At 38.2% G+C, this 26,180-nt stretch overlaps 2 protein-coding genes across 4 annotated transcripts in view; one reads left to right on the top strand and one right to left on the bottom strand.

The window, feature by feature from the left end:
- The first annotated feature begins 1,467 nt into the window (after window positions 1-1,467).
- The window catches only part of LOC124542353 (catenin alpha), a 71,295-nt gene continuing 46,582 nt past the window's right edge, over window positions 1,468-26,180 (top strand). For 2 of the 3 annotated variants that reach the window (XM_047120323.1, XM_047120325.1), the window contains exons 1-14: window positions 1,468-1,663; window positions 4,915-5,088; window positions 6,317-6,463; window positions 6,913-7,079; window positions 7,497-7,706; window positions 9,338-9,461; window positions 10,550-10,611; window positions 11,610-11,728; window positions 12,396-12,480; window positions 13,981-14,096; window positions 16,280-16,397; window positions 17,739-17,988; window positions 19,632-19,737; window positions 20,897-20,991. In XM_047120323.1, coding sequence (XP_046976279.1) covers window positions 4,920-5,088; window positions 6,317-6,463; window positions 6,913-7,079; window positions 7,497-7,706; window positions 9,338-9,461; window positions 10,550-10,611; window positions 11,610-11,728; window positions 12,396-12,480; window positions 13,981-14,096; window positions 16,280-16,397; window positions 17,739-17,988; window positions 19,632-19,737; window positions 20,897-20,991 — 1,768 coding nt within the window. In that variant the 5' untranslated portion in view covers window positions 1,468-1,663; window positions 4,915-4,919. Of the gene's footprint in view, window positions 1,664-1,774; window positions 1,936-4,914; window positions 5,089-6,316; window positions 6,464-6,912; window positions 7,080-7,496; window positions 7,707-9,337; window positions 9,462-10,549; window positions 10,612-11,609; window positions 11,729-12,395; window positions 12,481-13,980; window positions 14,097-16,279; window positions 16,398-17,738; window positions 17,989-19,631; window positions 19,738-20,896; window positions 20,992-26,180 lie in introns of those variants that run through there. The other variant, XM_047120324.1, reaches the window with a different exon arrangement.
- The window catches only part of LOC124542356 (larval cuticle protein LCP-17-like), a 7,516-nt gene continuing 3,059 nt past the window's right edge, over window positions 21,724-26,180 (bottom strand). The window contains exons 2-4 of the mRNA XM_047120328.1: window positions 23,718-23,915; window positions 22,831-22,938; window positions 21,724-22,237 (exon numbers count right to left, since the gene is read on the bottom strand). Of these exons, the coding sequence (XP_046976284.1) occupies window positions 22,145-22,237; window positions 22,831-22,938; window positions 23,718-23,915 (399 nt within the window). The 3' untranslated portion in view covers window positions 21,724-22,144. The remainder of the gene's footprint in view (window positions 22,238-22,830; window positions 22,939-23,717; window positions 23,916-26,180) is intronic.

Genomic DNA, 26,180 nt, shown 5'->3' with positions numbered 1-26,180 from the left:
AACTACCTTCCCTACCCTCCAATTTCGGAGAGTTTAAAGAGCAAAATAAATTAATTGTGGGTAGTTTAAAAAATAAGCACGATAGATGTAAAATACTTTTGTTGCCAGTTTATTGACCAATGGTTAGAGCATAATTATTCAATATTAATTTAGGGTAGCCAAAATAAGCAAACCGAGATAATTAATATTCATTATCATCATATAATATATTATATAAATATATCATAGGATTATTTAGAAAAAAATGCCTGATGTTAGGTTCAGGTTCCATCACAGTACACTAATTATTGTAAAGAACAGCATTACCAATCTGTTTATTTAAAAAGAGCAACTATGTAAGTTTCTTGCCGTTTCTTCACACTGGAGGCTGCTTTCCGAAACCGTGATAGTATTTAATTATTGATGATTCAAAAATGCTTTATTGTGAAATCTACTTGAATACAATTGATTCGATTGATGATTTAATTTGATTATTTTTGTACTTTTCTATTCTTCGATTAAACTAATATGGATATCATTTTAATCGAAGAATTGCTTAAAACACATTTATAACAGAGCTATTTGTTTTTACTCTTCCTGCTATTGCAATATAATATAGGATATTTGGAAAAATACTATAAAGTATATTGATAAAATAATATTAATAAAATTCTTTATAGAGCTCCTATTACCTAAACTAAACCGAAATTATATTAAGATACATTTAAAGCAAAGAAAGCGCAATTACACAAAGGTGCGCCTTTGCCTACAACAGGCAGGTAAAATTTGATCGCTAAATTTAGATTAGCACTGATAGTGTTATGAGATTATAGTTTGAATATTAAACAACTGACTTTCAAGCAGGATATATTAATATAAATAATTGTATTAACTAACATGACTTTTTATTTTTTAAATGTTGAAAAAGAGTAACTACTGAGTTTCTTGCCGGTTCTTCTCGGTAGAATCTACTTTCCGAATCGGTGGTAGCTTCACTTAATTGTAAAATAACGATTCAAAATTGCTTGTTAAAGCCCACTTGAATAAAGTTTATTTTGATTTTGAAACTTTTTGTTTAACGGTATGTTCAGATAGTAGTAAATTTAAACGTTTAATAACAGCTTAAACTAATGGATATATATATATATCTTAAACTTTATTAACATACGAATTAATAACATTAAATGCTTAAATACACACAAATGTAAATTATAAACAGTTACTGTATAATTCTGACCGTGTAGAATGGTCGTAAGAATGCTAGCAGCCGTTTGTTCGTTGAATCGCATGGGATTCAAATTAATAATGTTCATTTTGAAGTTTAAAGTGAACAAGTCATAAATATCAGAATAAACGAATAGAGTAGTAATAATTTTAATATATTTATCACGAAATATACATCAACAATTTTAATCAAAACATTTACGTAGTTTTTTCTTTGCAAAAAAAAAATAGTATTTGGCAATACTCAACGTTGGCAAGTTCAGAAACTGGCAACCCAGTACTCTCTCAGTGATATTGTTTTTGACACGCCTTCGTGTTTGTTCATCAGTTATTACTTATTTTATCGTGTATTTAGTGTTATTTTATTGTTAAGTGTGTGAATTTATGTGTATATCGTAACAATTAGTTAAGTGCATACCTATATTAATCTTAAAAACATCATATAATCTCCAAATAACAGGTAAATGATTAAACAATAAATGTCAATACTTTACGCGATCAAATGAAAGAGACCTCTTAATTATAAAGTTCTTTGAATAATTCGCGATTTATAATTGAAATGCATAATGGTATTGTTTGAATTTATAAGTTATTTATCTTTTTAGTACGAGAATCGATTGTGTTATGCTTTAAAACTTAAGTAAGTGCATTTTTAATCCGATCGTACTTATATCGCGGACTTGAATGAAGTTGTATGAGTCATTTTCAAGTACTTTCACGGCTTAATAAAAGGTAGGATAGATTGCATTTCTGAGACCTAATTTCTGTATCGACATTACTAATCGTTATTTATACAGGAAACGATAATATTAGTACTTGAATTTATCTACATTACTTGATTGATGTTAAAAATACGACTGTTAGGAGAATGTTTACGAAAACGTTATTTTCTTTTATTTTATCATGCAAAGGAACACTGGGAATTTAGCTAGTGGGGACTAGTTGTTACAAAAAATATCGGAATTATTTTTTTTACTGATGATTCATTTTGGTAAGATAATATACCTATTATCATTTAAGGATGTATTGGAATTATAAACAATGTATATCCACTTGTAGAAAGGCTTTATAAGATTTGCTCTAAGGCCATTAAAAAAAAAAGTGCATTTGATATTAAATTAAGTTTGATTTCCTCGAATCAAATGTCTGGTTATTAATTGCTTGTGGTTTTTCTTAATTATCTGTATCTATACTAATATAATGAATATGTAAGTAACTTTGTCTGGTACCTCTTCATGTCTGAACAACTGAACCAATTTATATAAATAAGTAAATAAATATGAGACAACATCACATACATTACTCTGATTCCAATATAAGTAGCTAAAGCACTTGTGTTATGGAAAATTAGAAGTAACGAAGGTACCTCAAACATTAGACCCAAGACAACATAGAAAAGCAATGGTAAGCTATATTGACTCGGCCGGGAATCGGGACTTTGGAGTCGCGTACCCATGAAAACTGGTGTACACACCTCTTCACCACGGAGGTTGTCGTATATGAATGATGTATTTGTTGAGAGTTCAATTTTGTCCCAGATAAGGATGTATGCAACTTTATTATGCATCCCTTGTGGCTTTGTGTGCAAAAGGGATAACTTGATTAATTTAATGCAGATTAAATTGCAGGTTCAGTGTATAAATTGATAGTACACATTAGGTTACTGAAACAACTACTCGTAATGACACACAGACTCTGTAATATCTCTCATAGAAAGCCAATCTCAATTGAAAGTGACTACATAGATCAACATCTGTTAGGATTACTTTAGTAGTGACTATTGAGTATTTTTAATATGTTTAAAGGGAGTAAAGTCTACCTTATGTAGTCTAATGCTGCATTATTAGTTTTAACATATATGTGTTGCATCTAACTAGTTAAAGAAGATTTTTAACTAACATCTTAGCTATGGAACTAAATGATACTTGATTGATTAGATACCAGAATGACAGACAATCAACACTTCATCTGTAGAAAATGAAATTTAATATACTAGAACATAAATACATATACATATATGTATTGGTTAGGTGAGAATGTAATCATTTGTTTAAATCATGGCATAGTGTAAAACAAAGTTGCTTACCGCAGTCTGTCCCTATGTAAGCTTAGATCTTCCAAATTTTGCATTGGATTTTGATGGATATAAAACTCTCATAACAGATAATTGCTTAGGATTATAAGACATTCGAATAAATTTATTTGTAGATCTCTGATTGTAAACAAAAGTTTTCTTAATTAGAGTGTAGTGTGAATGTCAGTACATAATATTTGCCCTCCTTCCAAGTAACTATGCCAAGTAATTTATCAAAACAATGGTTACATGTTTTTGTTACAATGTATATGGACATTGCATAAGGTTTGATTCATATTTTTTCATATATGTGGTGCATATTCAATCCAACGCTGGTTTTATTTATAGTAAATTTATTTTTAGCCGAGATGATCAAACCCAGGCAAACACCAAGGAATTTTCATATCCTTAATTAGTGCATTATAAACACTTATTAAGGAATCAACTGTGAAGGAAAACATTGTGAGGAAACCTACAAGTGTTTAATTACAATGAAATTCTGCCATATGTGTTTCCACAAACCTGCATTTGAGCAGATGGAATGTTCAATAAGCTCATAACCCTACTCCAAGGGGGAGGAGGCCTTAGCTCAGCAGTGGGAAATACACTATTATTAATATACTAGCTTTTGCCCGCGACTTCGTTCGCGTGGACTTCAGGTTCGTCCCGTCTAGTCTAGTAATCGCTTAAAATCGCTTCGTAAATAAGTCATTATTTCTCGTACAAAGTAAAGGATAAAAGATGGTTATTGTGGGTTATTCCTAAGAGATAAACATGTACCATCATTCGTCATCAGGACTTTTTTGTAGACCTTTTTAAGTTGTACAATACTGTAGTACATCGTTTTGATCTATCTTGTAGGATTCAGTCAGCGTTTGCAATGTAAACGCAAAAAATGTGTTTTTTTTACGACCTCACATTAGAAGCCTCAAAAATTGTAGCCTATGTGTTATTCTGATGTATAAGCTATATTGTGGTAAAGTTTAATTCAAATCCATTCAGTAGTTTTTACGTGAAAGAGTAACAAACATCCATACATCCATACATACAAACTTTCGCCTTTATAATAGTAGTAGGATAATACTAAGTATTACTGTTTGGTGATACCTGATGATTGTGTGGTACCTACATCGACAGGCTTGCACAAAGCTAGTAAAACATATGCATCTTACAGTGGGCTGGGCTCCTTGATTCTTAATGAAGTCTTTTAAGCATTCCTTACCCTTCTGATTACAAAATCGAATGCAATTGAAGTAGGTTAATAATTTTAAAACAGAAATCGTTCTATATGTAAAAAGGGAGGTGACTGTAACAAAAACCTATTTGAGTAGGGAGGGTAATTATATATGCAGGATTTATTCCATTTCACCAGTCCTCTTTAGGCTTCGATGATTATTACAACACAACAACAGCAGCCTGTAAATTCCCACTGCTGGGCTAAAGGCCTCCCTTTGAGGAGAAGGTTTGGAACATATTCCGCCACGCTGTTCCAATGCGGGTTGGTGGAATACACATGTGGCAGAACCCTGAACTGCTGAACCCGCAATCAACTCGTGCAGCGTTCTAACCAATGGGCCAACTCGACTCTCGATGATTATTTTTATTTCTTGATTATTCATTGAGATCATTTGTTATAGCTACAATGGCAACTATGACGGATCCCTACGGAACGACCGGGCAGCTCACTCTGAAATGGGACCCCAAGAACTTGGAAATCAGGACGATGTCAGTGGAAAGGACCTTGGAGCCTCTGGTGCTGCAAGTGACCACCCTCGTTAATAGCAAGGATAAGGCGGCCAAGAAAAAGAGACGTGAGTTTCAACTTGAGTACTAAACACTGTTACCTACTTTCCATGACTGGTGTCTTCCATCCTCTTGCCGTTCATGATCTCCTGGTACATGAGACATTTGCTTCATAATTAAGATTGGTCTCGTTCATCGCACGCGTTCGGTAAGATCTTCTCACTATTCATAATCTCCTGGTACACGATACACTCCATAACTTAAATTGTCATCTACGCTCTTCTTTGTTATTATTCATGTGCTCCTGGTACACAAGACACTTGCTCCATAGCCAAAATTGAGGTCACCCGCGTTCGATGGGACCTTCTCACTATTCATGACCTCCTGGAACACGAGACACTCGCTTCATAACTTAGATTGGTGTCACTCACATTCGGTGATACCTCCTCACTGGTAATTATGTCCTGGTATACTAGACACTAGCTTCATAACTCATATACGGGTTGGTGCATTTCACATTCGGTGATATCTTCTCACTGTTAATGATATCCTGGTACACCAGACACTCGCCTTTATAACTCATGTACTGATTGGTGTATTCACATTCGATGATACCTCCTCACTGTTAATGATATTCTGGTACACCAGACACTCGGTTTTGGTGTTTTTCACGTTCGATGTTACCTCCTCTATGTGAATGACATCCTGGTACACAAGACACTCCATAACTCAGATTGGTGTCACTCACATTCGGTGAGACCATTGCTCCTGATACTCAGGCTCTATAGCCAAAATTAAAGTATTCGGTTAGACCTTCTCACAGTTCATGATATCCTGGTACATGAGAAGCTTCCAACCGAGATCAGTGTCATGCAAGTTTGGTGCGACCGTATTATCCACATACCTCGAAGTTGCCGAAATCCTAAACGATGTAAGGACTTATCTAGCTTGCAGATGTTTGCAGCTACTGCTCACGTAGTTACGTCGTTACACTATTAGTGACACCACAATTGATCATCATCTAAACAGTGAATTCAGAGGCTTCATTTTAACAGAAAAAGGTTTCTCCGGTTTCCGGTTATATCGGGGTTCCACAAGAAGCTATTGTAGGTCCATTTTTGTTCCTCATTTCTATAAAAGATTGTATTATTGCTGGTCGCACTTTTTATATACTTAATAATATATGATAATGTCAACAAAAGTACCAACAAATTACTGGTGAGTTGTAAAAATACTCAATTAATTTTAATGATTATAAAAAATGTGATATTAATATATTTTTTATAAAATTTAAAGCTGGAAAATCGAAACGTGCAAGTGCTCTGGTCGCGACGGTGGAACGAGCGACAGAGATATTCATAGAGCGCGGTCAGACAATCGCTTATGAGAACCCCGAGATCACGCAGGAGATGCTCGCAGCCGTGGAGGAAGTCAGGAAAGCTGGTGAGTCATATATATTTTTTTTTATGGCATAGGTGGCAAACGAGCAGGAGGCTCACCTGATGGAAAGTGACTACCACCGCAGATGACCCCGTCCTCAGGCGCAGCGATGAGTCTGGCGTTTGTTAACGTTAAAGGGGGGGGGGGTCATTTGAGGCAAAGCTCTGCGTATGGTACGGTACATAATAACAAGCCCCGTCCGCAGGCGCAGCGATGAGTCTGGCGTTTGTTAACGTTAAAGGGGGGGGGGGGTCATTTGAGGCAAAGCTCTGCGTATGGTACGGTACATAATAACAAGCCCCGTCCGCAGGCGCAGCGATGAGTCTGGCGTTTGTTAACGTTAAAGGGGGGGGGGTCATTTGAGGCAAAGCTCTGCGTGTAATACGGTACAGAGGGGGGGGGGGAGTGAAGCTTTTCGAAATACGGTACATGATAACATGTCCCGTGCGCAGGCGCGGCGATGAGCCTGGCGGCGCGCGAGTTCTCGGAGGAGCCGTGCGCGTCGTCGGTGCGCTCGGGCATGGTGCGCGCCGCTCGCAGCCTGCTGTCGGCCGTCACCCGCCTGCTCATCCTCGCCGACATGGTGGACGTTCACCTGCTGCTATCAAACCTGCGCACCGTGAGTACAGAGTTATCTGATCGTCTGAAGGTACCTTTATTGGAGTGTCTGTTTGTAATATTAAAATGACCAATTTCTATTGAAGCGATTTTAACAGGACTTTCACTGGCAGATAGCGAATGTAATAAGGATTAAATTTGGCTATGCCATGCCACAACTCCGCCCTCACGTCAGGCGCCTTCCACCAACGACTCGATATCACAAAAAGTGCCTAATACAGCATTAATAAGTTATAGTAAAATCAGTGCACTGAATAATAAATTTTTGTTAATTGAAATGCCCACTAAATCGCGGGCACAGCTACTTTTATATATATAACTTTGGCGTAAAAATTACAAATAAAAAAAAAAGCCATTTTTTTGCTAAGCATCAGCTTTTAGTGGTAGCCAATTAATCAAGAATTTAATTAATTTCCAGGTGGAAAATGATCTGGACAAGCTCAAGTCGGCCTCGTCCCAATCCGAGCTCCTGGAGTCGGCTCGCCAGTTCGGCAGGTCAGCGAACGAGCTGGCCGCTCAAGCCGCGCGACGCCAGAAGGAGCTGAAGGAGCCCAGGATGAAGGACGAGCTGGCTGCTGCGAGGGCCGTGCTGAAGAAGCACTCGACCATGCTGCTGACAGCTTCGAAGGTACGACTGAATAGTATGATCATGGGTTTTCGTATGGTTCAGTGACATTTGACAACCTACGTGGCCGAGTAGTGTGTACACTACTCGGCATTGTATGTGTATTTATATTTTAATATATTCATTATTTATTATATTATAATTATTTTTATATTTTTTTTTTTTTGTAATTTTAGTTTTAATTTAGTATATGTGGTTTTGTAACTTTTCTCCTGTTGTATGATTTTGCTTGTCTACCTTTTAACTTTCCTGTCTATGTTTCTTCTTTCTTGGGTATACTGGAAGAAATCTCTTCTAGGGATAAGTATACCTTTTAAACTTACTTTTTCTGTGTACACATTTTCACCTTCTATGTATCTGGCAAGTTTAATAAATGGTTAAATAAAAATAAATAAATACACCGGTTTTCATAGGTACACCACTATGAGGTCCGGGAACGATGGCCCAGTCGATGTAGAAGAAGTTCATTATTTTTCTTTCTTTTTATATAATGTTTCATGCTGACTGTACTGTACTCAATCAGCATACATCATTGACTGTAAAAAGTTACAGATAAAAAAAATTAAAATAAAATTAACGTACGATAAGGTTGATATGTGTCAAAAATAGAAACTGACCAAATATTGATCCTTGTGGGACGCCGATTTTTAATTCAGACGCGCAAGACTAAAGGGAAATATCTATTATTCTGCAATATGATCATTTCACACTAGTTACTTAATAAAGAAGGCGGATCTTTCCGTAGAAATTTTACTTAGTGGGGGGGGGGGGGGGTCATTGTACAAGCCCTCGGGTAGGTACTAATCACTCACCATAAATTGTAATCAAGTCAGGATAATTTTAATCCTACTCTTTCTATCCTACTACTATCCTAAATGTGAAAGTTTGTAAGGATGTATATACGTATGTTTGTTACTCTTTTACTAAGAAATAACTGAACGGATTTTGATGAAATTTTACAGTAAAGTAGGTTATACATCACAGGCTACAATTTATAATGGTTTAATGTAATTTGTTCATAATATAACGATACATATCAAGTACCCGTGCGAAGTCGGTGTGGGTTGCTAGTCTTAAATGTTTAAGAAGGTCGTTAATGAAATAATTGTATTTAATTAACATGACGTTGTATTTTTTAAATGTTAAAAAAGAGTAACTGCTGAGTTTCTTGCCGGTTCTTCTCGGTAGAATCTACTTTCCGAACCGGTGGTAGCTTCACTTAATTGTAAAATGACGATTCAAAAGTGCTTGTAAAAGCCTACTTGAATAAAGTATATTTAGATTTAGATTTTTAATTTATACATACATTGCTCATATACTCGTGGAGTAAATCCCGTAAGGCTTGCCTGACTGCGTTGCATTCGGCGACGATGCGTTCACGGCGCTCGTCTCTGTAAACAAACGTATAATTAATTATCATTAGTAACTTCAGTTGATTTAGGTGTTAATTTTGAATTAACCTCAAACCAAATTTCATCAAATTCGGTTCAGTACTTAAAACAGCAACAGACAAACATACACTTCCGCCTTTATATTATATAGTAGAGATAATCGCATTCACAAATCAAATTGTATTGTAATCAAAATAAAGTTTATTTTGATTTTGATGTTTTTGAATGTCGTCGCGTGCGCAGGTGTACGTGCGGCACCCGGAGCTGGCAGCGGCGAAGGCCAACCGCGACTTCGTGCTGCGCGCCGTGTGCTCCGCCGTCGACACCATCGCGGCCGTCGCGCGCGGACGCGCCCTGCCCGCCGCCGGTACGCTACCGCTCCCCCCCCACACATACACACACACACACACACACACATATATACACCTGCCCCAACTCACACGACCCCACAAAACACATACTACAAACACCTTCATTTCTCCTCCACACACACGCGCACACACACACACACACACACACACACACACACACACACACACACACACATACACACACACACACACATACACACACACACACACACACACACACAGACACCGCCCCCACTCACATACACGACCCCACAAAACACATACTACAAACACCTTCAGTTCTCCTCCACACACACACACACACACATACATACATACATACACCCCCCCAAACACACCCATACTCTGTCACTGATGCCCTCGCTCACACACACAAATCTATATTAATATTATAAATGTGAAAGTAACTCTGTCTGTATGTCGCCTTTTTACTACCAAACTGCTGAATCAAATTTTATAAAATTTGTTGTGAAGCGAATTTGAGCTCCAATAAAAGACACAGGCTACTTTTTTGACTGACACATGACAACCAACCCCTTTAAATGCGAGCGAAGCTGTGGAAACCTAGTACTTACTCAAAACCAGCATCATCTGTCTCTTTGATTGCTTAAACAGATAGATTAGATGATTCTCATAGAGCAAGCGACCATATAGACCATGTAGGAAGTAACTACTATGTTCAAACCTAACACATGACAACCAACACCATAAAACGCTAGTATAGCAAAATTCAACAACAAGACATGCTTTAAAGAAATGTATAACCATTTAAACCATTTATTTTGCTACACACATACATTACATAGATTAGAACGCACACAAAAATAAATAAATGAAGTTATAAGAACAAAAACGAAAAAAAAGCCCTTATACTAAAAAAAAAAGAAACATATCACACAAAAAGAAAAACATCACAAGGAACTTAGAGATACGACAGACAGACAGACAGACAGACAGACTTAGACATAAGACATTAAAATTGAATATGATTAATACTAAGTCTATGAGGTAGTATGACTGACACTATATTTGGAGTTTGTTACTCTGACTTCGAGACATACTTACATTCCTTTCATATTTGCAGGTTCGAATCGGGTGCCAGTGGAAGGTCCGGGCGAGCTGGCACAGGCGCTTGACGATTTTGATGTGAGTTTAGTTTAATAATAGATGATTTTTGATTGTATTAAATCGCCATTGTGCACAGAATGTGAAGGAATAGAGGTTTTTCATATTTTTTTAGTAGTTGTCTGATAAGAGACTTATTTTTATGCATCCGGTATATAATGCATGTATTTCTTTATTTAACATTCTATTGTATATCTTTATTTAACATTATTCTAATCTCACATATTTTAGAGGTTCAAAATTATTATAAAATAGTGCATAACCTTTAAATAAAAAATATAAAGGTTTGTTTAACATTACTCCTCTTTCCATTGAAAAAGACTACTATAATATGTAGTATAGTAGTAGTATAGTAACAGCCTGTCACTTTCCCACTGCTGGGCTAAGACCTCCTCCCCCCTTCAGGAGGAATGATGGAGGGTTGGAACATATTCCACCTCACTGTTCCAATCCGGGTTAGTGGAATACAAATGTGTCAGAATTTCTATGAAATTATACACATGTAGGTTTCCTCGCGATGTTTCCCTTCACCGCTGAGCTCGACATCAATTTTAAACTCATGTATAGTACGACACAACTTAGATGTCGCATCGGCAAAATTCGTAAAACCGATCACATCCGAATTAAGTACGCCATCCCAAATCATCAATATTTATTTCTTACGCGAATATGATCTTTGTACAAACGTAATAATTTGTAATATCATATAACCTATATATCCGTCAATTTGACACGTCGATTTACATGCAATTGCTTTCTCTGACGCGTGAATCTGTAGCGACGAATAGCGTCGAATGGCGTGATAGGGAGCTATGTCTATTGGTTGTGTAAATCGGCAGTAATCGGTTTTATTTTCATTCCATTGCATTTTCCGATGCTACATCTAATTTGTGTCTTACTATAAATGCCGTGGTTTGAACCAGCAATCATCGGTTGAGATGCACGCGTTCTAACCACTGAGCCATCACGGCTCTCGTAAAGATCTGAATTGTAAATAAACTATATTGTGTTGTTTTCAGGAGCGCATGGTGATGGAACCGCTGGCGTACTCCGAGCTGCGCACCAGACCCTCGCTGGAGGAGCGTCTCGAGTCCATCATATCCGGAGCAGCGCTCATGGCGGACAGCTCATGCACCAGGTTGGAACTGCTTTCGTAACGCCCCATATCATCAAATGAAACGCGTACTTTGTTTTGGAAGAAACAAATGCCAGTGTTGACATAATCCATACTGCAAGTCTAATATTATAAATGTGAAAGTAACTGTTTGTTTGTCTGTCTCGCTTTCACGTCAAAACTACTGGACCATTTTTTACTGTACGAATTTTTAATTTAATTATTCGTAAATCGATTATTTAATAAAAACAGTTATTTGCATACTTCTCTGCTTGTAGATTGAGAATTTATGCAGATTTTTGGTATTTCATACAAAAAAAATTAACTAATTTTTTAAACCAATTGTGAAGTTATTACATATTGGGCCCACCAGTTTCCATCTCCTTTTGGTACACAAACAGTTTAGAGACTGAGAAAGGACATGGTCTATTTTTTGGCAAACACATGACATCAATGCACTAAATCGCGAACGAAGACGCGGGCGATCACTAGTTATTAATATTGATGACTCGATTTGATTTGTGAATGCGATTATCTCTACTATATAATATAAAGGCGGAAGTGTATGTTTGTCTGTTGCTGTTCTAAGTACTGAACCGAATTTGATGAAATTTGGTTTGAGATTAATTTAAAATTAACACCTAAATCAACTGAAGCTACGAATATATATATGTTATACGTTTGTTCGCAGAGACGAGCGCCGTGAACGCATCGTCGCCGAATGCAACGCAGTCAGGCAAGCCTTACAGGATTTACTCCACGAGTATATGAACAATGTATGTATGATAACATTAAAACCAGTATATGTTGACACTTCTTGTGATTAAGACTAGCTTGTGGTTAAACTGGTCATCTGACATGTTCTGTCATGATCGAAGCCTCCCTTGTGCCTGTTGTTACACTGGCTCACTTATCCTATCCGGTACACAATATTAAGTATTGCAGTTTGTTAGGATTATGTGAGCAGGTACAAAGCTCTTCCACCAAATATAGTATATATGTATATAGTATATTATTTTACGAATGCACGCCATTCCATTTCTATATCTTATATATAAAATGCGAAACACTCACTGATCTTGAAATTTGGCGTGTAGTTTCCCTATAGGGTGTAGATTTTACGAAACTCTTCCCTTAAGGGGGTAAAACGGGATTTGGGAGTTTGTTTTATAGATTTCGCTCGGATAATGCCGTAGATTCAGCTAGTGTTATATATGTAACGTCATCAGTGACACTTGTGCTTACAAAATGTCTTAATTAGACGAGTAAGAGTAGGGACAGCAAAACAATTAGGATATAGAATGATTTATTGGTGACCGAGTATGAAGTGATTGGATCTGTACATTTATTTATTTGGAAAACTAACAATTATAATGATACTCATAAAAATAAAAAACAAATGTAAGAAAAATGAGCGGAGATGGTCCTGTGGTTAGAGCACGTGCATCTTAACCGATGATTTCGGGTTCAAAGTTATTATGTAGTAGTTCAAAGTTTTTATATGTGCTTAATTTCTGTTTATAATTCATCTCGTGCTCGGTGTTGAAGGAAAACATCGTGAGGAAACATGCATGTATCTAATTTATATAAATTCTGCCCCATGTGCATTCCACCAACCCGCATTGGAACAACGTAGAGGAATATGTTCCAAGCCCTCTCCTTAATGGGAGAGGAGGCCATTATCCCAGCAGTGTGAAATTTACAGGCTGTTATTTTTTTTACTCTTATAAGAAAAACCAATCAATTAAGTTTCCACTTCCCTGGACGACCTCCGTGGTCGAGTGGGTACACCGGTTTTCATGGCTACTCCATTCCGAAGTCCCGAATTGATATGGAAAAAGTTACCTAATTAGTTTTCTATATTGTCTTGGGTCTGTGTGTTTGTGGTATCGTTACTTCTGATCTTCCACAACACAAGCGCTCTAGCTACTCGCATTGGGATCAGAGTTTTTTTTTTTTTATGGTATAGGTTGGCGGACGAGCATATGGGCCACCTGATGGTAAGTGTTCACCATCGCCCATAGACATTAACGCTGTAAGATTTATTAACTATTCCTTACATCGTCAATGTGCCACCAACCTTGGGAACTAAGATGTTACGTCCCTTGTGCCTGTAGTTACACTGGCTCACTCACCCTTCCAACGGAACACAACAATACTGAGTACTGTTATTTGGCGGTAGAATAACTGATGAGTGGGTGGTACGTACCCAGACGGGCTTGCACAAAGCCCTACCACCAAGTGAATAGTGTATGTGATGTGGTCCGATGTGTCAGGCGGGGCGCGCCGAGCAGTCGGAAGGGCTGGAGCGCGCACTGGAGCAGATGTGCCGCAAGACGCGCGACCTGCGGCGACAGCTGCGCAAGGCCGTCGTCGACCACGTCTCCGACAGGTGACAAATCAAATCAAATCAAATCAAATCAAAAAAAAAATCAATTTTATTTAAGTATTAAATACGCCAGTAGGAATAATAATATTTATTTATTTCAGGTTATTATTTTTATATTATTGCCCCGAAGTTTACAAATCAAATCGTTTACAATGATTATTTTTAAAAATGTTCGACTTTCTCTTGTTTTTTTTTTTAATAATCCGTTTTCGCGGGAAAACGTCTTGTATTATTTTATACAGCCATACCAGTTTTAAAATCGATTACACTTACGGAAACGGATACACTAAAAAAAAATATGAGTTTATTAAATATATAATTATAATATAAATGTATTAGCATAAAGAATTATTTCTAACACAAGTAAACTTCACAATGAAGCGTTTTTGAATCGTCAACAATTAAATACTACCACCGTTTCGGAAAGCAGCTTCTAGCGAGAAGAAACGGCAAGAAACTCGCATAGTTGCTGCTTTTTAAATGAACAGATTTACAATGATGTTGTAAATGTGCAATTTACAGTAATTAGTGTCGTATGATGGAACCCGAGCCTATCGCCAGGCGTTTAACCTTGACATAAATAACTTCCTCTCATTGGTCGAAATGTTTTAATCTGTGCTGCAGGCGTCCGACAGCTACGACACAACTTAGATGTAACACCGTCAAATAGGAAATATAATATATATGAAAATCTTGCTATTAAGGTGCTAAAAAAATATAAAAGAAGGGCCACTGCAATGTTCATTCAAGTACCTCAAAGTTTGAGAAAAAATGCATAAGTATGAAAACCAAGGAGGACAAGTATGATCAGTGTGCCAGTGACAGACAGCAGTGACGTCATACAAAATATTTTTGCGCGAAAATTGAAATTGATATTTTGAAAGCGCATTTTTTGCAGTAAATTACAGTGTTATAAATGTTTAATATACTTGTGGTCTATCCTATATGGAGTTAAAATATATAGCATAAATATTGATAATATAGGACAGCGTACTTAATTCGGATGTGATCGATTTTACGAATTTTGCCGATGCGACATCTGAGTTGTGTCGTGTATAAGTTTTTAATCTGTGGTGAAGTTGCTGTCGGTATTCTTCTAGTAATATTAAAGTGTATTGCATATAATGGTGACTTTATTACACTATAACGATTAAAAAAAATCAAACTTCATGAAATTTTAATTAATGACACATTTTAATTTTTCTTTTCGCGGCTTATTAAAAAGTTAACTGGCGGAAATTCTCTGACTCTTTCTATATTGTTTCCGTCTTTTTCTTTACTATGTACGGTTTTGTGTAACATTAACAAAATTTAGATATTGTTTTAATCCATATTCAATACGTATATATAATAATATCGTTCCAACCGAGCGTCTCACGATAATATATATTTTTTTAAATTTCATTGTGATACATATATGCAGTATGCATGCAGTGTTCGCTTTTAACTTATTTTACACAGTTTATGCATGTTTTAAATTTTATATGTTGTTTGTAACGTTATTTAAATGTACATTTGTGTAAAAATCGCTAGCGAACCTATAAATAAATGTAAGCCTACCTATTTATATATATAAAATAGATATATATTTTTAAAGGATCATTAGGTAAATTGTGTATAATATAAGCTAAATAATAAGTCATAATTATCTAATTATAGAGTTTTATTGTGTAAAATAACACTTATTATTAATTTAAAATAATTACTAATAAATATATTTAAAATAGCAACACTAGACAAATAAACGAATTAAAAAAGCAGTATGATGGACAATGTGGGTAGAAGCAGGCAGAATGTTCTCGAAAAGTTATACGGACGCGTCGAAATTGTAGAGAGATAAAATAAAATTGTAAAAGTGTAAACCAGTGTGTTTCATAATGTTGTCTTAAATTTTCGCGATTATTATACATTTAAATAAAACTAATTATAACGGATGAATCGCGTATATTAATTATTTTTAAACATCCCGACGTTTAATTATTTTTAAACGACCCGGGTCACGGGTAGGTCTACCCGTGACCACGAACACTGCAAAGTGCTCGAAACGTCGGGATGTTTAAAAATAATTAATATACGCGATTCATCCGTTATAATTAGTTTTATTTAAATCAGTGTGTTTCAATTATTAAAAGTTGTAGCTAAACTGGATATGTGACTTCATAAATAAATGAATATCGTATCTCCAGCTTCCTGGAGACGAACGTGCCGCTTCTCGTGTTACTGGAGGCGGCTCGGAGCGGCAACGAGAAGGAAGTCGAGGAGTACGCCGTCGTGTTCACCGAGCACGCCAACAAGCTCGTCGAGGTCAGTCGCGCCCGCGAGCCTCTGAGCATCGACGCGAGTTTGCCTCTGTGACTAGGGTTGCCAGGTGTTAGGATAAAGCAGGACATACGTAGGATTTTTGAGTGCTTGTCCGGCCAAAATAAGCGGCATCCGGCCTGTTAGGATTTTTCAATTTAATAATCAAATAATTTTTGTTTTGTTATAATATAAAGACTGATGATTAAGATAGTTAGAGACTGATTTATAATAAAGAAATATTAGCTTGATTTTGCTTTTTTAAGTAACACCAAAATTTTTTAAAAATGTGAAGCGTCCGGATTTTTCGATCGAATGTTAGGACAAAAAAAAAATAGTTTTACACTTTTTATAAAAAAATGGACAAAAAAACAAGATGTCCGGATTTTTTATCCAAATGTCAGGACAAACTCACAGGTCTGTCCGGCTTTTGCGTCTGAGGACCTGGCAACCCTATCTGTGACGTCATCGCGGCGAGCCTCTGAGCATCGACGCGAGTTTGCATCTGTGACGTCATCGCGGCTGAGACGGCCGCGTGGTCAGAACGCGTGCATCTTAAACGATGACCGCGGGTTACAGCACCACTGAATATTCGTATATTGTATACTGAGTGTTCGGCGGTGAAGGAAAACATCGTGAGGAAACCTGCATGTGTCTAATTTCATGGAAATTCTGCAACATGTGCATTCCACCAATCCGCATTGGAACAGCGTGGTGGAATATGTTTGAAATCTCCTTAAAAGGGAAAGGAGGTCTTAGGCCTCAGCAATGGGTAACTTTCAGGCTGTTGTTGTTGTTTGTTGTTGTGATAGTGTGGGCCACGTCTCCCAAGTAGACGAATGAAATCCAGCGAAGATCTGCTGATGTTCAGTATAAAATATAAAACGCCAGAATGTTTAAAAATAGAATGTTACAAAAACCGTGGACATCTGACGACCTCCTTGGTCGAGTGGTGTGTACACCGGTTTTCATGGGTACGCCACTCTGAGGTCCCGGGTTCGATTCCTGGCCGAGTCGATGTAGATTACCATTAGTTTTCTATGTTGTCTTGGGTCTGGGTGTTTGTGGTACCGTCGTTACTTCCGATGTTCCATAACACGAGTGCTTCAGCTACTTACATTGGGATCAGAGTAATGTATGTGATGTTGTCTCATATTTATTAGAATATGAAACGTCAAAATGTTTAAAAATAGAATATTAAAAAAGGCGCGAAATGCGATACAGTGTAGTAACTGTAGTCGTGCGTTTGTGACGGTGACGGTGATGTGGGTGCGGTTTAGAATATAAAACGTCAAAATGTTTAAAAATAGAATGTTGTAACTGTACTTGTGTGGTGACGGTGCGCAGGTGGCGGGTCTGGTGTGCTCGATGTCGGGCAACGAGGACGGCGTGAAGATGGTCCGGCACGCGGCGGCCGCGCTGGCGGCGCTGTGCCCGCAGGTGGCCAACGCGGCGCGCGTGCTGGCGGCGCGCTGCCGCTCGCGCGTCGCGCAGGAGAACGCGTCCGCGTTCGCGCGCGCCTGGGAGCGGGCCGTGCGCCTGCTCACCGACGCCGTCGACGACGTCACCACCATCGACGACTTCCTCGCCGTCAGCGGTGCGTGCACACACATTTTAATTTAATTTTTTTTTTTCTCGCTGGAAAATACCTCTATTTAAGCGTAAATTAAAAGTATACCTCATTGAAAAGACATTTTAAAAAATCTCTGAATTTTTTGATATTAGTTAATGATGTTTGCCTAAGTTCGTATCTAATTTCCTAATTAATCTTATTTCTAATTATATTATATTTTGACATATTTTAATTAATGTGTTATTATTATTGTTTTTTTTTTATGTTTTAGCAGTTAATTATTTTTTTATATTTCAATTAATGTAAAGTAATAATGTGTACCAATTTATATTTGTATGCCTAGTGGCGAAATTTTTGTTGTTTTCAAAAATTTTACAAATAAAGAATTTGAATTTTGAAAAACGCATTACGCGCTTCCCCCACGTGATGGAAAGTGGGGGAGTGTGTGGGACTCCCCGGAGCCCTGGACGCCTAGTGCGCCCAAGTACGCCGGGTTTACCCACTAAAAAACCAGCGGTACCCTCTCCGTCTTTCGATGGACACTACGCGATCGCTTACGCATGCTACCGTGACGCCCTGACGGTCGGCCCACCTATGCGGGCCTCTAACACCTAGAGGTAATTCCCGGGGTACTGGGACCCCCCTAATCCCTGCGGCGCCTATTGAGGTGGTGGGAGAAGGTGCGCTTTTCCTCCTCCCAGGTCGTCTTCTGCGGAGCGAGTCAGCGGCGGCACTCTCTTCCCGCTCCCGCTCCACAGCTTCCTTCTGCGACATGACACTTTCGCAGAAGGAGCGAATGCCACACCCCCCTACACACATATAGTACGACACAACTTAGATGTCGCATCGGCAAAATTCGTAAAACCGATCACAACCGAATTGAGTACGCCATCCCGAATTATCAATATTTATTTCTTATGTGAATATGTACTGTACTGTACATCTACTGTACGCTCTTTCTTGCACGTGCTAAGGTTGGCTGGTAGATAAGGCTATATAGCTTTAAGCCCGCCTTTTGCTCAATTTATTTTTTGTGAAAAAGTTGTGCAATAAAGTGAATAAATAAATAAATAAATATGATCTTTACACAAACGTAATAACTTGTAATATCACATGACCTAATATATTCGTCAATTTGACGCGTCGATTTACACGCACTTGCTTTCTCTGACGCGAGAATTTATAGCGTCGAATAGCGTCGAATGGCGCGATAAGAAGCTGTTTCTATTGGTTGTGTAAATCGGCAGTAATCGGTTTTATTTTCATTTCATTGCATTTCCCGATGCTACATCTAATTTGTGTCGTACTATACACTTTTATTACTAAATTCATATCTATATCTATGTATACAGGGTGCATATACCAAACTAAAATTGTGTAAAATATTTGTCTGTCTGTTTATTCCGATTAATCTCTGGAACGACTGAACCGATCGTTCACTGACAGATAGCTGATGTAATAAGGAATAATAAACGTTGTCGACTGTACTGCGCGCAGTCTCCCGTATGCCAAGACTCCGCCACGTCAATGACTTCATGTCAAAAACTGTCTTATACAGACCTAATAACTTATACAAATATCTGCTAACTGTATACATTAACATTTTATCAAATTAAAAATAAGTTATGTACTGTAGAAATGTACTCTGAACGTCATGTCTGTAACAGAGAACCACATCCTGGAGGATGTAAACAAGTGCGTGGTGGCGCTGCAGGAGGGGGACCCGGACTCGCTCGAGCGGACCGCGGGGGCCATCCGCGGGAGGGCCAACAGGTGAGTGACACGGAAAAGTCGACCTCGACCTCTGAGCACTCTGTGCTTTGTCGAAGGTTTAATATTGAGAAGAAAAAAGAGGTGGCATGAGGCACCTCTTGAGAAGCCCAGTAGTCAGAACGCGTGCATCTTAACCGATGATTGCGGGTTCAAGCCTGTGCTCAATTTGTGTTTGTAATTCATCTCGTGTTCGGCGGTGAAGGAAAACATCGTGAGGAAACATGCATGTGTCTAATTTATAGAAATGTTGCCACATGTGCATTCCACCAACCCGCATTGGAACAGCGTGGTGGAATATGTTCCAAACTCTCTCCTTAATGGAAGAGGAGGCCTTATCTCAGCAGTGGGAAATATACAGGCCGTTACTTTCCTTTTATAAGGCACCTTAGTTGGAATGAAGTGGTTTTCGTTATATATTTACTTGGTGGTAGGGCTTTGTGCAAGCCCGTCTGGGTAGGTACCACCCACACGTCAGTTGTTCTACCGCCAAATAACAGCACTCAGTATTGTTGTGTTCCGGTTTAAAGGGTGAGTGAGCCAGTGTAACTACAGGCACAAGGGACATAACATCTTAGTTCCCAAGGTTGGTGGCACATTGACGATGTAAGGAATAGTTAATATTTCTTACAGCGTCATTGTCTATGGGCGATGGTGACCACTTACCATCAGGTGGCCCATATGCTCGTCCGCCAATCTATACCATAAAAAAAAATCGCCTCCAGGCTGTTCAAAATAACAAAAATATATTTGTATTATTATTAAAAATATATATCGTATATGTAACATGATATGGAAAAAAAAAAAAATAGATCCCGCTGAGTTTCTTTCGCCGTTTCTTCTCAGGTCTGAGGTGTTAAATTCCGAACCGGTGGTAGATTTTTTAACTATACTAAGAAAGTGTAATCATTTCTATTTTGAATAAAAAAAATTGATTTTGACTTTGAATACATTTTGATAGTCTGTACACCGGTTTTCATGGGTACGCCACTCCGAGGCCCTAGTTCGATTCCCGGCCGAGTCAATGTAGAAAAAGTTTCTTAGTTTTCTACACTGTCTTGGGCTTTTCCATAACACATGTGCTTTAGCTGCTTACATTGGGATCAGAGTAATGTATGTGGTGTCCAATATTTAATATTAGTTTAATGATTTTGTTGTACAGGGTGTGCTCCGTGGTGACTCAGGAGATGGACAACTACGAGCCCTGTATATACACGAAGCGGGTTTTGGAGGCGGTCACTGTGTTACGCGATCAGGGTGAGTGATAATATTAATTATTTTATTCTTTTGTATCTTTGACGGCCATTTTTTTTCAGGATTAAAGATTATAGATAGCATATATATAGTAATATGATAATAGTAATAGATAGTAACTCTAAGACAAATAACTTGTGATCAAAAGATTTAGATTTGACATTGCCAGATGGGCTGATAGGAATTCGATAGTGACCACTGTCCCATAGGCCATAAAAATACCCATTTCTAACGTCGCCAATGCCAGTCAGTAATATTGACTTCAAAGCGTAGGATAACAATTCTAAGTATTGTTATATGGCAGTCAAATACGTGATATGGTTGGTACCGTCCCAAGTAACATACTTTTTTTTTGTTTATTGTTCTGGTTATATATTTGAGATATGAAGTATATATATAGTATATATTTGAGGTTGAAGGGAAATGCTCGTTGTATTCCTGTTTGAAGTGTCAGTGAGTATGACTACAGGCACAAGGGGGACGTAACATCTTAGCGTCCAAGATTGGTGGCGCATTTTCGATGCAAGGAAGGGTTAACGCCTATAGGCGATGGTGACCGCTTACCATCAGTTGGCCTATTTGCCATAATTTTGACCAAAAAAATGAACTTATTTCAAAGCAACCGAAATAAAATGACCAAAAAGAACGTTGGTGTAAATTCGTATAACCCTGTATGTATTTGGCTAGGAACGAACGTTGCCGTGAAAATAATACTTTAAACAAATAAAACACATATTTAAAATTATTATTTAATAAAACAAAAAATATTATGGCGTTGACTTCATAGAAATCATTTGTAACTTATAAATCTATACATTATGAGTATTATTGTAACAGAAGATCGTATCTATTCGATGTTAATTAACCAGCAACCTTATGGATATATTCTATTGAAGTATTGAAGAATTGATCACGCTGTTCTCTGATCCAAAACGTCAAAAGTTCCAGTAAGAACTTTATAACGCCAGCTTCACTGAGCTTATACCCAAAATCTCTAATCACTCCAATGTTATAAAGTATTGACAAAGCAGTTACTAGTTTAAAAGGCGATTCAAATCGACTGTACTTGTCAGAGCTGACAGATATTCGTTATCTCTTTCTGTCTCGGGCACTTAAAACTAATGTTGTCTCGCTCTGGAGCGTGACATTGGTTGATTTATTGGCTCTCCTTGGGAGGATGAGCTCGGATGTACTCGATTGAGCGGAGAATCTCAGCTGGGATTGGAGGTGGTGTGGGTATGAAGGGTCCCTGGAAATGAAAATGTTTTAGTTAGTTACTATTGTGAGTCCGAGATGGCCCAGTGGTTAGAAAGCGTGAATCTTAACCGATGATTGCGGGTTCAAGAGCCACTGAATATTCATGTGCCTAATTTGTGTTTACAATTCATCTCGTGCTCGGCGGTGAAGAAAAACAATGTGAGGAAACCTGCATGTGTCTAATTTCATAGAAATTCTGTCATATGTGTGTTCTACCAATCTGAATTGGAATCTGCGTCCAAACCTTTTGCTCAAAGGAAGAGGACTCCTTAAAAGGCGGTGGGAAATTTACAGATTGTTGTTGTTGTTATTGTTGCAATTAAAAACCGTATACGTAATAATTTTAAAAGTTCGAAGGAATTGCTAAAGTACATTGTTTTTTAAATACAGTACCTCAGATCAGCTAAAATGCGTCTATATCTAGAAGAAGAGGCTGATCACGTCTCTTTAAACGATATAATTATTTGTCTGTATGATAAGTAGTTTAGAAGTTACGCAGGAATATATAAACATATAATGAAAGCCTAATAAATAAAGTCCCCCCCCCCCTCAAAACATCCATTAAGTGGTCCTTGTATCAATTACCTGAGCATTGTAGCCGTTTTCATCAGCTGTGTACTGGAACTGGACGACTTGACCGTCGGGAGCGGTCCATCTCGCTTCTCCTTGCGCTACCTGAGCTGGTACCTCAGCCTGGAACGGACCAAAGAACCTTTACCATAAATTTGATGGGACTTTTGTTGGGATAATTTGAATCTCGTGTCAGATAAATTCGATAAATGATTATGTACACGTTTGGAGTTTAAATTCGTGATATCCATGCGTTCAGTAATACTTCAATGGTATTTAAATGTCGAACAATTATAGCTACTGAGTTTCTTGGCGATTATTCAAATCTAATCAATTCAATTAAAGTAATTAAATACTACCACCGTTTCGGAAAGCAGCCTCTAGCGAAAAGAAACGGCAAGAAACTCGCATAGCTGTTCTTTTCAAATAAACAAATTTACAATGCTGTTATTTACAATAATTATCGTTCTGTGATGAAACCCGAACCCGAACAGACTATAGTAGCCGAGATGACCCAGTGGTTAGAACGCGTGCATTTTAACCGATGTTTGCGGGTTCAAATCGAGGGAGCACTGATTATTCATGTGCTAAATTTCCGTTTGTTATTAATGTCGTGCTCGCATTGTAGGGAAACATCGTGATGAAACCTGAATGTGTCTAATTAAATCGAAATTCTGCCACATGTGTTCTGTATTCCACTAACTTGTTCCAAAATTTTCTCCTCAAAGGGAGTGGAAGCCTTAGCCCAATAGTGGGATACAGAGGCTGTTGTTGTAGTTGATCATACGTAATAACTATCGAAACTCCTTCCCACCGCGATGACGAAAATATAAGACATGATTGACCGACCGCCCCCCCCCCCAATCGTCTTACATAGTCAATGAATGGCCCTTCATACTCACTCCGGGTACATTCTTGAGCTCGCCCTGTTCCCTCGCAGCGATGCCGTTGTCGGTCTCGTAAGACCAGATGTACTGTCCCTCTTGGCCCACGTCCAACTCCTGCTTCAGTATCTTGGCCTGGGACTCGTCCTGCTTGCCGACTATGTGTGACACGTCAGCGCAGACGCACGCCACCAGGGCCGAGATGATTAGGAATTTCTGGAAGGACATTAGTTGACCATTAATATAGTTAAAGTCAAAAATCTTTATTCAAAATAGAAGTGATTACACTTTCTTATTTATAGTCAGTAACCGGTTCGGAATTTATCACCGCAGACCTGAGAAGAACCGGTGAAAGAACTCAGCGGGACAATTTCTTTTAATATCATGTTACATACACATTAAGAACCCTACTTGGTGGTAGGCCTTTGTACAAGCCCGCCTGGGTAGCGGCCACCACCCACTCATCAGATATTCTACCGCTTAACAACAGTACGCAGTATTGTTGTATTCCGGTTTGAAGGGTGAGTGAGCCAGTGTTACTACAGGCACAAGGGACATAGCGTCTTAGTTCCCAAGGTCGGTGGCACATTGACGATGTAAGGAATAGTTAATATTTCTTACAGAGTCATTGTCTATGGGTGATGGTGACCACTTACCATCAGGTGGCCCATATGCTCGTCGGCCAACATATTCCATAAAAAGAAAAAACATATTTTTGTTATTTGCCAGCCTGGAGGCGATCATCTTTCCAAGGCGTGCAGTCAACTAGAAAGTCATTAGTGTTGTAATAAATATCCTTTAACACACAAACGTAACTTCTAACGCCTTGACTGAACGCCATTTAGCTAAGTCGTTGAATGGGCTATTAGCTCAGCTACAGCTGACTTTGTAATGTTGGGTTTGGGTGAGAAAAAATGGGATAAAGGGATATGCTACGATCCGCTAACTTAGAACTAGCGCGCACTGGTAACTTTTGTCACGGTGACTGTTTCGTCACTCTTGTCGAGTCCAGGAATATGTATGGAAATGCGCGCACATTACGACGTGACAATTGGGTGACATTTGTGTTTGCATCTGTACAAATTCACGGATTTGACAAGAGTGACGAAAAAGTTACTGTGACAAAAGTTACCAGTGCGCGCTAGAGCTTAGTTGGACGTTGAGTGACGCCTGTTCAAAATCAAAATTAAAGTATACTTTATTCAAGTGGGCTTTTAAAAGCACTTTTGAATCGTCATTTTACAATTAAGTGAAGCTACCACCGGTTCGAAAAGTAGATTCTACCGAGAAGAACCGACAAGAAACTCAGTAGTTACTCTTTTTCAACATTTAAAAAAATACAGTCATGTTAGTTAATACAATTATTAAATTAATATATTCTGCCTTTCGATGAACATTCTTCCCTAGTCAATTCAATTAAATTTTAAGTTTCAATTTAATTAAAGCAGTTTCAACCGGATGACTGCGGCATATAGATAAGTCTATGAAAAAAAACGGCCAAGAGCCTGTCGGACACGCTCATGAAAGGGTTCCGTAGCCATAAGATGGAAATTTAGCAATCTCTAGTCCTACCCTGGCCCACATCTGTATGTAGGTATGTAACATTCCTACTTATTCTCATAGTTTGTAGGTAGTTATTTCCATACATTACTACTTAGTTAGGGCAACTGCACGTCATAAGTTGGTCGAGTTGTATAAAAATAACTATGTATGATACAGAGTCCGCTATAGTTTTCGTTGAAAGGACTTACTTGGAGGTATACAAACATTTTTTTCAGAATTATTGTAATAGTATTTCAAAAGTTAAGGGGGGGGGGACGCTCTAATTTTAACTTTGTATTAGTATATCTCGAGACTGGGGGTTTGATAATTTCAAGGCAATTTTCGTTGTATTTAAGGATAACTTTTTAACGATACCTCACACGAAGGGGCAAGTCGTTTTTTTTTCGAAGTAACTTTGCGCTGTATGATTCGAGATGGCCCAGTGGTTAGAACGCGTGCATCTTAACCGATGATTGCGGGTTCAAGCCCAGGCAAGCACCGCTGATTCATGTGCTTAATTTGTCTTTATAATTCATCTCGTGCTCAGCGGTGAAGGAAAACATCGTACGGAAACCTGCGTGTGACAAATTTCATAGAAATTCTGCCACATGTGTATTCCACCAACCCACATTGGAACAGCGTGGGGGAATATGTTCCAAACATTCTTCTCAAAGGGAGAGGAGGCCTTTAGCCCAGCAGTGGGAATTTTACAGGCTGTTATTGTTGTTGTTGTTGTATTCAATGAACGCGCTAGTCATATTATCAAATAGCAAATTCAACCCGATGACTGCGACATATATGAGTATATGAAAAAAAGCGCCTTAAAAATCGCGTTTCAACTTAAAATATTGACTAAGTACATAAATATAAATTACGTGCTTACGTGAGCTTCATAACTTGGGCGACCTTCACATATAGCCTCCGGCGCCAAGATGTACC

Source organism: Vanessa cardui, chromosome 30 (assembly GCF_905220365.1).
Source record: "Vanessa cardui chromosome 30, ilVanCard2.1, whole genome shotgun sequence".
NCBI lineage: Eukaryota > Metazoa > Arthropoda > Insecta > Lepidoptera > Nymphalidae > Vanessa > Vanessa cardui.
Note: the sequence above shows the minus strand (reverse complement) of the source record. Positions and strands in the feature narration are given on the sequence as shown.